This window comes from Lichenostomus cassidix, chromosome 5 (genome assembly GCF_008360975.1).
Source record: "Lichenostomus cassidix isolate B80296 chromosome 5, HeHo_3.0, whole genome shotgun sequence".
NCBI lineage: Eukaryota > Metazoa > Chordata > Aves > Passeriformes > Meliphagidae > Lichenostomus > Lichenostomus cassidix.
The window spans coordinates 9,124,457-9,140,685 of NC_139486.1; the positions used below are offsets into that span (position 1 = coordinate 9,124,457).

The 16,229-nt window shown below is 39.5% G+C and overlaps 1 protein-coding gene across 3 annotated transcripts in view; it reads right to left on the reverse strand.

Annotated features, from left to right (window-relative positions):
• The window catches only part of KIF26A (kinesin family member 26A), a 103,073-nt gene that overhangs the window by 23,201 nt on the left and 63,643 nt on the right, over positions 1-16,229 (reverse strand). For 2 of the 3 annotated variants that reach the window (XM_085061240.1, XM_085061239.1), the window contains exon 5: positions 5,688-5,871. In XM_085061240.1, the coding sequence (XP_084917366.1) occupies positions 5,688-5,871 (184 nt within the window). Of the gene's footprint in view, positions 1-5,687; positions 5,872-15,402; positions 15,589-16,229 lie in introns of all 3 variants that reach the window. The other variant, XM_085061241.1, reaches the window with a different exon arrangement.

The following is a 16,229-nucleotide window of genomic DNA, read 5'->3' on the forward strand; positions in this document are numbered from 1 at the left end:
ACCATTTTCCAATGAAATCACTTATTTTTCAACTACAGTGTAAATCAAATTACAAAAGCCCTAGTTCAGAGCCAATATTTTTCATGGATTTAATTGTAACTGACAGATATATAACCCTTGCTAAATTGGTTTACCGTGAGTAGTTCTTACAAGCCTTTCATATACTGCCACTACCAATGGATGGCAAATTTATATGCAAAATTGCCATGCTAGCATAGACCATCTAGCTCCCTTGGGAGAACCTAAAAAAGAAAATTTTTTAAAAAAATCTCTTCTATATTGTACTCTGTTAAAGAAGAACTGATTCTGTACTCTCAGAAAATATGATGGAAAGCTATTCCATTTTTTCAATGTGGAAACAAAGAACTTACGTATTTCTATCTCACTTTTCCACATTTTTGTTCAAGCAATTCAAGGCATTTTGGCAGGGATGCAAGTGCCTTGGATGATCCAGTGCTACCTACATCAATAAGCAAGTACTTACTGTGATACATGACTTATATCAGAAATAACGCTTCAGTCATTAAGGAACAAGGAGCAGTAAAGATGACAAAATTAAGTACCTATTTGTTATCCGTCATCAAACCATCGTAAGAACCAGTGAATGGGACACACAGCGCACTTAAGAAAACCCTGCATGATCAGTAAATCATATTAGCAGTAGCTTAACCATGGCTTGGTAAAACATAAATGAAAGTAAGTGTCTAAAACTCATAAATGGAGAGCAGTATGCATATATACCTGTCCAAGAAACATGTCTGAAAATTCAGGTTCTTTTTAAATGCTCCACTTCAGTTGTCTCACATAGGAGGATTCTGTCATTCTAACATAAAAAAAATTGACAGAATCCTAGGAAGAGACAAGCACTTAAAGTTGCTGTTGTAAGTGATGCAGTACTATAAAGAATGAGCTGAATAGAAGCCCAGAAAATAATATTTTGCATGAAAAAGGCTTCCCACCATGCTAAAAAAAAATAGCACATTAGAATGCTATACAGCAGCCACTGTAAAAAGGATGTCTTTTTTAATACCACAATATGATAAATTATCTTAAGTAGCACATTAATGTCAGAAATTGAGCATAATCTAACTTCTTTCCAGTGACAATATTAAATGGCTTTCAGACGTCTTTCCTACTATTCTGACATTAAATTTAATAACACCCAGAGAGACCACAAAAATGATTCAGTTACAAGAATCATACTGCACTGGATCATTGCCTTTTAAGTAGGATTCAACTAAATGGTTTGGACTCTGATGCTTTTGGCACATTCAAGAGAAAGGTACAAATTTTGCTATGTAACATTTGTCAGAAGTGAGCACATTCCTTTCAGTATCCAGCTTGAATTGACAGTGGGATCTTCCTTTGTTCATGAGTTTGTTTACTGTTGAGTATACGAAACACAGATCCCAGGCAGACCTACCATTCTAAATTGTTGCGCTTTTTTTTTTCAACTTTTCCCTGTTTGGTATTCCAGAGTACTGACAACCCCTGCAAGCACCTGTGAGAGTGTATAACATTTTGCAATCTTGCTACAGAAAATTAAGCAAAAGGCTTAATTAAAGATTTGTATCACAGAACAAGTCCACACACTGCTGCTGAAATTATTATAAGCAGAAAAAATTGGTATTTCTGAAATGTAAAAGAAATTAATATGACATTCATTTTTCCACCTTCCAGAAGAATACTTGAAATAGTGAGAAATTATAAACACAAATTGCAAAAGATATGTAAGGGCTCCCTACTGAAGTAAGTCTCTAATAACAAATGTATTCAACCATAAAAGCCGTATAGCAATTTCACCACAGAAGAACTGGATGATATGCACGGAAATGATGATGTGAAAAAAGGAATAAATTTAGATCTTGGACTCAATAATCAATAGCTGAGTGCAAGAACTGGCCATAATGATCTCTGCATGCTCCTGCCTTGCCCAGCAGTGTTCACAATGCACAGTTACTGCATTTGCTGTAGTCATGCAGCTTATGAAAAGCAAGAACTCAACTTCCTTTCCACAAATGTCTGTTGTGCTCAAAAGCTCCATACAAGGTCCCACAACCAGTGGCAACACCTGTCCAGTTCTAGACACCACAGAAGAACACAAGATAGTCCAGATGTTACCTTCAATCAGTTCCTTAGATTCAACTGTCCCATCACCCAGCACAGAATAACTCTTATTTCTCTGCTGGTCCCAAAATTATATCATATTTTCCACATTGTTTCTGTGTCTCTTACAATATATTGAACCAACCTTGAGTATCAGTGGATGAAAAAATATTAAGAGTTACCCCTGCAGAGACAGTATATACAGAAAGCCAGTCATATTTGCCATTGTAAATTCTTCAACATGTACTTTAAGCTTCCAGCGGATTTACAAGAGAAATGGGACTGCACAGAATGTGTCATTATAAATAATAATTAGTCACTCTAGTATTCAGGCATTACTCACTTAGAATAAATAGTATTTTGGCACAGTTGGCATGTCATTCATCCTTTCATATTTGTTGTAAAGAGAGGCACATTGCACTCACTGAAGCATCTTGGACACTTCATGGGTTTCCAGTTTGTTACTTCTATTTTTCATTCTTGCTAAACAACTTCTCAGAGGTGAGGGAGGAAAAGACTGCCCCACCAGCTGCTTAACCCACTGTAACCACACAGTAATAGTGAGGGACACTGCTGACATGAGAATGATCACACAAACCTCAGAGAGCACCAGCCACAGCTGCTGTGGTAGGAAAAAGCGACTCCAGAATTCACCACTGATTCTGTCCCATATGTGTATCCTATATTCATTATTGGAAAGGCTGCAAGAAAAAGCTGAGGAAAATGATAACCAGGAGGAGTTGTCTGAGGTTACAATATAGATGTATTTAGTATTCTATTACCACCAGCTGTGGGGCATTAGCTGTTATCTCCTGCTGTAACTCACCCCTGGTAACAGTCAATGGGCCATCAAGAACAAACTGCATGACTCATGGACTTATCCTATTGTGAGATGCTCTGCCCAGAGGGAGGAGCCAAGCATTCCCACCTGGATATAACCTGGCCTTGGAACTGCCCAAGTCAGCCCTATCTACTGGATTCCCAGAGGACAAGAACTACCACTGGACCATCAGGTGGAGACCAGACCTTCCACAGGATCACTGCTTCAACCTAACTACTTCACCTGGACTGCTACCACCACCCTAACATGGTATCAGGTTGTATCTGACTCTGTCAGTGTTTTTATTCTTGTATTATTCCACTTTTTTTTTTTTTTCCCTATAAAATTTATAATCCTGACTTGCAGTCTCCCACTGGTTTGTTTTCAATCTAACATAGGAGTGTAAAGCAAAAAGCTGTCAGAAGAGAGACCAATGTTAACAGAGGACCACAGTACAGCTGCCAGTGTTTACTGATTGCTCTTTCCATTGCTGTGATACTTAAAGCAGTGAGGAAGAAAAGTAATTACTTTATTCCCATCACCCTCATCATGAGATAGCAGCTGAGTAAATCTTGATCAGCAGAAGCTGATAAGTAGGAAATAATGGAGAGTGCTAATGCATAGTGAGCTAAATGCTACCACCAAAAGCTGCTTGGCATTGCTCAGAAAAGGTGAAGCTATGAAGTTTTTGTACTAAAGAACACCTATAGAGAAGTGACACTTCTCCTTAGATCACAAGTTTTAAGGATTCAGGCACATGAAATTTTATTTGTGCTAACTCATAATTTTTACAAAAAGCAGTATCATTGGAGAGCTTTTTCTAAGGGCAAACACTGATATTTATAAAGTTGCAAATGAGGAATGGGTTAAGAGACATTTAGCAGATACTGCAGATCTTACACTGTGGATCAGAGATGCCTAGATACTTTGGTTTTTGAAGAGCACTAAAGCTATTAATCCCATCACCATTTGGATGCTCTCAATCTTAACCCAAGAATGAAAGGACTGATTCAATTAGCAGAGAGCTCTTTTCCTCTCCAGCAAAGCACAGGATTTTTCCAAACTGTGGTTAACAAGTATGTGGTGAGAAGGACACAGATAGAACCCTCACAGAATTACAGAACCAGCTGAGTTGGAAGAGACCCATAAGAATCATTGAGTCCAACTCCTGCATCTTGCACAGAACCAGCCCCAGGAATCACAACAAACAGCGTCTTCAATACTTTATGATCTTTGTAGGTTCCTTCCAACACAGGACATTTTGTGATTCTAAGTTTTTAATGTCTGTTACTTAGCTCTCAGCTAAAAACATTTTGAGGGTCAACAGACAGACATATCTCATGCTGAAGTTCCCACATCTGACCTGCTCAGGGTCCTACCATATCCTTGGCATTCTGGTGGAGCTTTTCCCTTGCAAAGTTCTCTGCTCTACTCACTAGTGAAGAAAGCAGGTAGAGCACAAGACCCAAGGCATATTATCTCCTGCCCTCTGAAATCAAGCACTTGATCACAGACTTTGTTAATCTGTTTGAAGACACCTGATAAACCAGTGCTTTCCATGAGGTACAAGTCATGCTGGGAAGTCCACCAGCCACCCTCAAAGCACAGGAAAATGGCTGAAGTCTCCTGGCTACACATAGCTGGAGGCACACAAGTACAAACTCACTTTAACTGAGCTGCAGGCACAAGGATATACAATCATATTTTAAAGGTCTTCCTAAGGCAAAGTGCCTCAGGAGTGCCATGCTCCCTGTTATTCCTGGTGCCACGGCCAAGTACTAAGTCTCACAGGAAAAAAGGAAATAGGCACAACAAATGAGTTTTGTTAAGAAACAAACACACAGAGAGGACATTCCTTAGCAAATGCTCCTCCACCTGGGAAGGACTAAATTACTGCACCAGGTTTACTGTATCCCATCATTTAATACTACATCCTCTTTTCTGAGCACTGGAAAAGCAGGAGAAAAAAAAACACATTTTCATTTGTGAGTTTCCACATGCTTAAAATAGCCCAAATTACTCCTTTATTTTCCATTAAGCACTAACTCAGTTAGGAAATAGGGAGTGTTCTCTGTGAGCAAATGTCAGCTCCAGGTGTTTAGGCTGACAAACTCTTTATGTTAATGCTGATTTGTATAGTTACTCTAGGTGCATATTTTAGCTCTCCTGTGCACATTACATACTTCAATTCTATCTTCAAACACTAATCTCTTGTAGACTATGTAAATAAGTATTCATCCTCTGTTGTGTGGGTGATTAAACAGTTATAAATATGAATAAAGCTCCAAGTAATTGGGTTGTATTTTAATTAATTTTAGATAAACTCAGCACAAATTTTCAATTTCAAAGGTGCTGCATTTCGTAAGTTGGTGAGACTGCTACTCCATTTCCATACTTTAGCAATGACACTTGAAGCAGAGGGAAAAAAAGCCCCCTCAATGCATCTCCTTAACCTCAGCAGAGAGACAGCACCAGCACTTGGGTCCCGCTGGCAACTCAGAGACTACTTCTTCCTGCTGAAGCCTGTGTGAGCACTGGGTTTGGACCAAATGGGTTTGGATGTCAAAGGAAAATTCGTCTCTTGCTCTTTGTAAAGTCTACAGGAGATAACATCACTCAGGCACATTCAGATGGATGTGGCTCTGTCTCAATCCCAAGACCCTTTCTTTGAGCCTACCCAACTGTGTTCCAGGCCAAAAGCTTCCAGCCCGGTTAAAATTTATCTAGAAAACTATTTTAAAACATTGAAATCCAAAGTTACCTTTCCAATGCCAGGGTTGTCCTTGATTTTGGACACAGCTCTCAGAAGGCATGGTGGTGCTGGGGGAGGACAGAGCTGCAGGATGCCACTAAAGTTAGTAGCATAAATAGAGAAGTCGTGTGTGTGTGGCAGGGGCGGATGGTATTTCTTTCTCTTCGAAGACAGGTTAAGCTTCTGTGCTGCTCTGTATAAAAGTAATAGCAAGAAAGGACAAAGTTACTTAGATGTTAACAGGAATAGGAACCAGAAAAACAGATGCTCATTGTCATCACTGCCTGCTTAGGAAATCAAGTCATTGCACTCTAATCTGATTTCATAAGGACAAGCCATCAGGACACTAATAGAGGAAATATGTGCAGAAAAATTACAGGCAAAATATTCAGTTAATTTCTCCACCAACAGAATTTCAATTATAATCTAACTTTCCCTTCTCTCCCGCAACAGCTTGACATCTGAATCCTAAAAATCTAACATCTCACTGACGTAATAAAAAGCTGAAATAATCCCCTTGTAACTGGCAGAACCAGATGGACTTTGCTGGTGATATTATGAAAAGTGTTTCTTTATGCTCTACAAGGTACTCAAGGCAGAGGATAACACTCCAAGTCAGCTGAGCTCAAGATCCTCTCCTGTTGGCTGCACAGGAAATACTGAGATAACAGAAAATTTCCTTCAAGACAGATTGGTTTTTCCTCCCCAGTTCCATTATTTCACATTGAAATGGATAGCTATTAAAAAGACACACTTTAATGTGCTGGATGATAATGATCCTGCTTTTGAAATGTAGAATTTCAAAACATAAAAGATGAAGAAGGAGGAAAAATTAGAACATACAATTAAAATGGTAGCATTCTTCCTTGTGAATAAAAATAGGAACATAATTAGTTTTTTCTGCTATTCCACATCAGCAACACCAAACAATATAGCAAGAAACAAAACCACAAACTCTTCTCTACATCAAAATCCACATGGAGAAAAAAATGAAAACACCCAGCAGAATTAAGCAGAATCAAAATATATGTTAACAAGCACATGCTGCACAACTGGGCATGGCAATGAGAGTGAAATCTCAGTTCTCTCAAAGTCAAGGAGAGCTCTGCCTGAAAAAGACGTGTGATCTGACCCTGAGATTGTCAGTAGATAATCCACCCACAGTTAAATACCATAAAAGCATCCAAAATGTTACCTTTTAGAATTACTTTGAATGACTGTTAGGCCAGCAAAAGCACAAGGCGTCCCACTGCCAGCAACTGTGGACATCCTGAGACCATACACCTGATGCCAGCAGCACTTCAGGGGACAAATCACTATTCTGGTCCATGTTTGCAATATAAGGGCTTGTCACTGAACAAATTAGTAAGTATCTTTATACAATAGCTATTTTATATTTTCATCATGTCTTTCAGCCCATGATCTCCAAGTACTTTTCAGTGAGATTAAACTGGCACTAGCATCTGTGAAGTTATTATAAGCAACTATATGGACAAACTAAGGCAGCACTTCAATGTCAAAACAAATTAAGGGTAAATCTAGAACCCTAAGCTTGCCACAAATCTTGTCATCATTGTCAGGCAGCCTCAGGCTTAGTCAGCTTAGTAAGCTGGTCAGAAAAGGAAACTTTTCCTTTGGTTATATCTCTTGTAGGTTAGAAATAAAAATTAACACCAAGAGCAGAAGGGCTGCACAGTTTCTTCCAGCAGCACTATTGGCTTTAAATGAGCAACAGTACAAAGAACTGGTTGTGTCTGAGGAGCAAAATTTGACACTTGAGTCAAAATCAGACAGCTAGTTAGCGCAACAGCCAGGATTCAATACAGGTCTCCAGAATTCCAAGTCCCTTTTCTCTATATTCCAAAACTTGTGCGTCAAAATCCTGAACCTTTTTACTTCAACTTCTAGAGATGCAGACCCCCTACATGCTTCCTTCTCCCTCTATAAATACTGTAGTATTTAGAAAAAGACAAAGATTCATGTGATGAAAAACTGAGGCACTAGTTCCAAACTCAGAGGGAGCCTAAAGCCACTGTCTTTTGAGGAACAAATTGGGCTTTTGCCTCCAAGGAAAGAAGCAGCTTCTGACTCCTACTGCATCCTGAAACCAGCAGGAACTGCATCCTACAGTGAAGAAAAATACCTCAAGCATCGGTTTATACAGAACCTCAAGGGTTTGGTGGCAATGAGAACTGATTTAACTGCCTAAATCTCAAATCCCCTTGCTAATACTTCATTCAGTATGAAAACATATGCTGAAATAGGACACCGGGAACACAGTTGCACAACTTCACTGTAGTTGCAGCTGCACATTAAAACCGTAATGTCTCCTAAATTATATACAGCTTTACTGTGCTGAAAAGAGTCTCTACCTGTTGGTACTGTCATTGTGGAACTCAAGACAGTCATTAGCATCTATCTCCAAGTACCAATTAACAATCGTGGTTATTATTTAATTGTCTTGTTGATTAATATGAAAGACAATGTTTATTTTCTTGTTTACATGCTATGATCCCTTGTTGAAATTATAAAAACTCCTCAAGAGAATGTCTTCAAAGTGCAATCAAGATATACATTAAATCCTGATTAAATAATTACTCCTGCAACAGATCTGGCTGAAGGAGCTCCTCTGGGAAACATACATGAAACAGAATGAGATACAAAGGACAAATTTACTCAGGAATTGTGTGTTCAAGCAGCTAACTAAGCACTAACAAACAATGAGTAACTGCACCCAAAATGGCCAAGCTAAGCAAAGCATATAAACAATGAACAGAAAATGCCACTTTTTAGAAGTATAGCATCTCTCAAAATAGCTCAGTAGCATATTTCTGGGACATTGTGATAAGCAGATCTAAGATACTGAATCTGTTACTAATTGCCTTAACTTCTGCAGCAAGACAGAACCACTTTCAAACTGGTTCACTTCGACAGAATGCATAACCTTCCTGCACCTCCACTGTTCAAAGGACAGTGGCATATGCTACCTAAAGCAATTAACTGCTGTAGTGCTGATAAATCCTCTTCCTGTGAGTCTGGAGGGTGATGATTTTACTAAGAAATTTGGCAAAGGGTTTGTTGATGTCCATGTGAGATAACGGGAAACAGAAAGCAGAGGAACTGGAGTAGGTGTTGTAGAAAATAATCAGTGCTTTGATGGGAAACAGGCCAACTGCACTAATAATGATGTGTGTGGTTCACACTTAAAAAGCATCTCTTGTCAGGTAACAGTGCACAAAGCTTAATTACAACCTCTCTGTGTTTGAATGCAAGAATGGCTTTGCCTGACATTAAAACAAGGTTATTTCTGGACCTGGAACACCACAGACATGTTTTACAAGCAGTATCAAACAGCTTGCTGCATTTGATTTTGTTTGTTGTTTAGGGTGTCTTTTCTAAAAGGGAAAGGGTAAGGATCTAATTGAAAGCATAGGGCAATTTAGGCAAAACAAAAAACATCACTATCAAGCTGTATACTGTGAATATGAATTCAAGTCATAGTCATCCTCAGCTCCTATAAAAAGCACAGTGAGTTCTTTAACAAAAAGCCACTTGGGCAGCAGCTTTCACATGCTTTGCTTGGGCTCTTGGACAGGTCCAGGCAAAGAGCACAACAGAGGGACTCATCAATCCCTATGTGCTTCTTGCAGAACCAACAAATACTTGGTGGCATGCCAGCCAACTACTAATTAGGCCAAAATATAGGCCAAGCTGGTCTGGACATGGGCCCAAATAAATTAAACAAAATCTATCTTCACAAACCTCCTTACTTCAGTAAAATTCATGGAGGATACAATTACATGGGGCCAATCCTGAAACACTCCAGAGTGCTGGACTTTCTGCAGTCCTCATCCAACAACACATTACTGAATTTACACTTAAGTTTCCAGTTGGGTCTTTTCTCTAGAATTCTTTGTCTCAGGGGAATTTGTTTCATGGAGACAGGACTGGCAAAGCTCTGCTAAACTGGGCCCTTTTTGGCCTAGTACCAGGAAGACAAAATTTGGGCTCACACCAGATCACTTTCTGTAGGAGCTTAATTGGTTGCCATGTCCATTGCCTTTCCTGCTTCTTTTTCTCAAATTTAATCTTGCGCAGTTGGCCCTCACATACATCTTCAGTCCCCACAATGGGCTGTCTGACCTTGTCCAATATCAACTTCTGTTTCCCCACAGGGAAAACTGTGACCTGCAGGGAATTCTACACAAAACTTAAACATTACAGTCATTTGTTTCTCTGGGTATTTGCCAAACGTTTTGTCACACCCTGACAGCATTTTACACTTTCCACCTACTGTCACTTTTCCCATTCAGCCTTTGCAAGCACTCTTCTACAAAACATTCTTAAAAGGGAAACTAAGCCCCATGTTCTTATGCTTCTCTTCCAATTAAAGCATGAGACACATCCATGTATATTGCTTTTAGCTCCAGCTGTGAGATCTACTGTCTGCATTTTGCTTAACTCTTTCCCTCTTTAATAGAAGATGTCTTTTAAGACACTCTGGAGAGTTCTTTCCTCATAGCTAGGCGTCACAGTAGAAAATAAAACTAATATATGGCACATGCAGGGGCACTCAAATATCAAATGACAAGGGACAGTCTCTAACCTGCTCTTTCCCCCACACGATTTACAGATTACTAGGTTTTCTACCATGCATGGATGAGACTAGAGAGGAAAACCACAGCCAGATCAATTACATAATGCTCAGCATCGAGGGAAACAGACTGTGCAACAACAGTAGCTACAAAGCCTGCTCATTGAAAGAGCCATACCATTTTTAATTTTAAATTCTGCCTATGTTGTTAGCATGACATTTCAGATATTCTGATGTACAGCAAGCTGCTTCTAGCTTACACTCCCTGCACACGTTCTGCACATTATAGCTGTGAAAGTAAACAGCACAATTTAAATCCCTAAATGCCCTCCTTCTAAGCACAATTTCTCCATTTAAAAAAAAAAGAAAATTAGATGTGAAACTTTTATAACTATGCAAAATTATAAATTTTTTGTTTAAAAATTTGTGAAATGTATTAACTTTCAGAAGGAAGAGAGCTATGAAATATACTTTGGGACAGATACTAAAAATGGGTCAACTGAGATAAATGCAGAGGACTTAATGGACGCAGTACATTTATGGACAAACTGCCACAAGTCAGAAATAGAACTGGGAGTTCTGATTCCCAATATTAAGCTCCACTGAGAAGAATACTAAAAGAACATTTCTGCACATTCATTTCAGCATGACTCATTAAATATTAACTGTTTTAGTGTTATTAGGCAGCCTTATCTTTCAGAGATCACTATCATTGTTCATATTGTGAGAATGCTTAAGGGCCTCATGAAGGGTCAAGGCCAAAGAACTGTTCAGTCCAAGCTTTAAATATCCTGAACGCTGCAGTTTACATAAGAGTATGCTTACTCAACACTTTTGGGTTGACCTTGACAGACATCAAGGAAGTGATTTTTATCCTGATTCTGAGCCATCTGCAAAGTTTGAAAACTATGGATGCATGTTTACTCTGAGAATCAGTCTACCCTAAAGCAAAGCTTTCCCAAACTTTCCCCGTTCAACAAGGCCTCAATCCCCTGCATCACCAACATCCCAAGCTTTTCCTGCTGCCAACCAGCTCCAAAAGTAGCAGTGGGAAAGTCACAGCCTGTCATGGTATCTGCAGTTCCAGTTATTGTTTCCTTAATCACTCATCAAAACAGACAACAAATAGACGGATGTCCTACAATACATCCTCCAGCACCCTGTCCCAAGCCTTCCACAACTCACAGGATAAACTTGGTTGGCATTATTATTTTTGATATTGCTATTGCTGTTTGATTTGTGGTTCTAAAATTAGAAAGGTAGCACAATGAAAAAAAGGCAGTTGCTACCCAAAACCCCAAGCAAAACTGAAAACTGACAAGTTTTTGTCAGTTTTCACTAACAGCCTTCAACTTGGAAAATAAAATGTGATTTAGAAAGACACATTTTTAAAGCGAAAACTGTGAATGTCTCAATACATCATGAAGGTTTGGAAAGGACAGGCACCATTTGTATTTCCAGAGTAAATTATGTCCAAGGAGTCACTTATAAAGCATATGATAAACTCTGAGGTCTCTTCCACCCCCTAGAACAAGCTTACTAGCTTCCTGTGATGATGTTCAACTTCTGGAGGACATGGATGCTTTCCCTACTTATTACTATCATTAACACAAGTTCTGCACCAAACCTTTGTTTGCTTAGCTGTCCCAGCAATGCTGCTGAGAAGCACTGACAGGAAGAACAAACAATTAATGTTCCTTATTTCTGTGTTTCAACTTCCTCAATAAATAATTAGTTCATCTGGGCCACAATGCACAGCCTCAAACAATGGCATTTTTATAATGGGTAAGGGTAATAAAGTTTCAAGAGAAACCCATTATTCTGAAACATTCCAAAATGTCAAGCCACATTTAATATTGTGGGGATGTTACCTCACCAACACTGTGAGAGCAAGTATCTCCAATTCGAGACAAAGTTCATGCCTTGCCTCATGCACATAACATAATCTTACAATTCAGACTTGAATTTCAGCCTCTCACTTTGACCTTGTAATTTTCTCTTACTATCTCTTATTAAAGTCAGCAAGGCGGAAATAAAGATCAGCAGTGTTGACATATGAGGAACATCATCGTCTCACAGTTTTTAACTAGACAGTTTTTAACTACTCTTACTCTTAGAAAATTCACATCTTGTATCTCTCATTCCTTACTCTCCCCCCACTTCACCAGCAGACATGCAGAGGAGCTTATTTCTTTCTCCTGCAGCAGCTATTACGTGGATGAAAACCACTTCCACACCCCACTCTTCTCTTTTGCAAATTAAGAAGTCTCAATCCTTCCAACCTCTCATCACAAGTCAGGTTTCCTGGATTTCTGGCCATCCCTGCTGCCCACCCTGGACTCTATTCACAACTTTATAAAGTATGAAATCTAAGATTTGAGCACCAGAGAGCAATAATCAAGGCTCACCTGAATTCAGGCACAGTACAGAAAGGCCAGGAAAAGCCACTTTGGGATAAAGTCAAAACAACCTCCAGAAGATGATGAGCTAAAACAAACCTGCAAGGTACTCCTGACTTCATAAGAGGTCCCTCATGCTGCAGAGACCCAAAATGTGGTCCCTCCATTCAGCTACATTTTATTAATTTAACAGAAGCAACCAATCTAGCCCATCTTCAAGCATTCATGCAATTTGCATACAAGTATCCAAGAAGGAATTTTCACCATGCTTCTCCATAGTTTAAGGTTCGTTCCCCGGGTTTAAGGAACACCAAAGGGCAGATCCTCACAAGCACTGACAGCTGCAGTTTTTCCAACCATTTTTTCTGCTCTCCTAAACCAGCAGTTTCTGAGGTTGCTGCTACAAATTTGTCTTGAGTTATGTCAGCTCCATCCAGTTCTCATCAGCTTGTGGATTTTAGACACTTTTCTGGCCCAAGAATATTACTTCAGCATCCAGGAGCAGTGTTCAGGAACTGACTTTTATATATTTTATATATATATTTATGTGTCAGAGTAACAGCTAGTCACAGCAGCCTGCCACGTACCATTTCCAGCTCTGCTCACTAATGATGTTAAACAAAGCAAGAGCAGACGAACATATTGCTGCACTTCCACACTCGCTGTTTACAACTGCACCATCTGACAAACTGCTGAAAACCTGTGTAGGTTAATCTTTAAGTAAGCAAGACTGTCAACACCTAATATAGAAATATGTCAGTTCCTGGGCTGCACGCTGCATAGAGAGCTATGCACTGAAAATACAGCTACCTGAATGCCAGCAATATTTCCCCACTCTGCTTCATGAGCTAACTGAGCTAAAGCAGGCAGAACCACATCAATCTAAGCACACTCCTTAGGCAAAAAAGAAGTTGGACTTATTTGCCAGCAAGACATAGACACATGAAACAGTCAGGTTGAGCAAAACAGAATTCTAATCTCATTTGTATTCTGTCAGGAAAAAGTAATAATGAAATTTTTTAAACTAAAAGGTATTTAAACTGAAACAATGGTGCTAACTAGCCTTTCTTTATTGAAGTAACACTTAAATAGATTACTCAAAATTTTGCTTTGTAGTATCAGTTCCTGGTGTACAAAAATCATTCTGCTCATTCAGGCTGCTCCAGGGAAGAGGTAGACATATTTGCAAGTGGAAAAGGTGAGAGATAAAATACATAACATGGCTAACAAGGGTTCATTTGAAGCACTAGATTTAGACAAATATCTGACAGGAAAGAGAAGGACTGAAAAAGGGGGACATTCAGTACTTCCAAGTTCATGATTGCATACAGCAGCCTGACTATAAGTTAGCATCTGTGAGTATAATGCCTTCTTTACAATAAAAGCTCTGGGATGAGTTACATTTTCCTGTTACCTTCTTTTGACCCAACACACCATCCCCACAGACATACCTTTCTCATCAATTCCAGTTCCCTCAGTTCCACATTTTATTGCACATCTAGAAAATCCACAGAGGATCCATTCCCACTTCAGCTGGGTTTTATTTCAGATGCTTAGTCAAAGGCTTGACACCTATACTGCCAAGCAAACAACTTCTCAGGGGGGGCATTTACTTATTCCTACTGTTAGTGAGTTAAATGGTCACTGACAGCACTAAATGATGCACTGGAAATCATCCAAGTACAGAAGTGTTATGCCTACACAATGAGTATTTTTAAACAGAGGAGGGACACATGGGCTTCTAAACCCAGGGTTACTATAATTTATTTAACTGACATCAGTTCTGAAGTGATAATTCTAGGAGGTGTAACAGGCTGATACTACAGCACCCTTTAAAATAGCACTTGGTGGGAAAATTTGCAATGCATGTTTTTCCATCACTGCAGATGGAGAGAACTGACTGTTTCTGACCCAAAGATGATAACTTCAAATTTCAGCAGAAATGAGCAACTCCTGAAGACCTTCTTGAGACACATTATCAAATAATATTATGAAGCTTGTCCTGAACTCCAGAAAGCTTCACTAATAGCATTTAGATTAGATTCATTATATGCTGATTAACTTCCATTGAGTCATTTCCTCCACAGGGCAAGTGATTCTTAATAAGTGAGCTCCAACACTGAGGACACAAAAAGCCCAACAAAGCAGAAAGCAAACCCAATAGCAGCACTAACTGATGATGAGCAAGGTACTGGCTAAGCTCTTTGAAATGTCCTGCCAAAATAAACATCTTCCAGCCTCCAGCAGGATGGATGAAGGTAGTTTTAGAAAGCCAAAATTCAGGATTTCATAATTTAAAAGTAGCATCAGAGTAATCCTGCAGTTGATCAAGCACTGCAGCTACAGTGCTGGTGCATCATTTTGGCTTGACATTTTCTGTTATAAATGATAATGTGGGATGTCTTATTTTGCAACACGCACAAGCAAGCAAAGCAGTTTAGCTCAGAAAAGAGACAGTGACACTTCAAAGTCCATCTGCCCTGCAAACCACATCCTGCACACCATAAACTGAGTGTTACAGTGACTGCAAGTTAGCCAAGAAAACTAACTATTCAATTAACTGTCAGTCTGATTTAAAACTATTTCACCTGCTAAGTCTGTCTGTCTTAACAATGTTCCTAAAACAGTTACATATGTTATTGGAAGGGTCTGAAAGTCACTAGTAAAGTTTTAAAACAGGTGCAAACTGTCACATTACATCCGCACAGGAAAGTCACCATTATCATTTTACCTATGGAATGCTCCGTTCCCACTGCAGCAAAACCACCAGTGCAGCTGCCACTGCTGCCAAGCTGAGGAGCCCCAAATAACGGAGTCAGAACAAGCGCTGGTGCTCAGGAGTCCAGGAACCAAAAAAGCAGGCAGACTGGGAGGGCTGGGCTGAGGGGGAGTTAGGAGAAGTGCTCCTCTTGACAAGCTAGGAAGGGCAGAAAGAAGGGAAAAAGCCAAGGGGAAAGAGAGAGACTCTGGTAGCTAGGCAGCAGTGACATTCCATATACTCAGGAAAACAGAACAATCAAGTGCATCCAGCTAGGGAGGAAGGAAAAAATAAAGAAATTATTATATTAAAAAAAAAAAAAGCCAACTAAAATTAAGGGAGAAAATATTAAGTCCAGGCAAGCAGAAGATCCAGGAGAGGACAAAGTAAGAAGAAATATCTGCATGACTCCAGTCAAGTACTTCAGAATTTTCCCTAGTTTAAAATTCACTAACCACCATTTACCCCCACAATAAATACAAACTTGGCTATCTACGAAGGCACAGATTCTCCCCTACTTTTGGGTACATCTGTTTTAAATTATTCTTCTTTTCTCTTCCTCATGTGCATCAAGAATGTCTCAGAATATAGAGCTAATCCAAGACCCAACTAGTGCAACTGCTGTCTGCACTGAACCACCTACAGCAGCTCAGAAAGTCACTACACCTCCTGGGGGGGCTGCCTCTGCTGCTCCAGAACCTCTTGTATTATCATCCATCAAGGCACTCAGGGCTGACAAAAATCAGCCTGCCTCAGGGATGGCCTCAAATTATAAAGACCTTTAAGGTATTCAGTCAGCA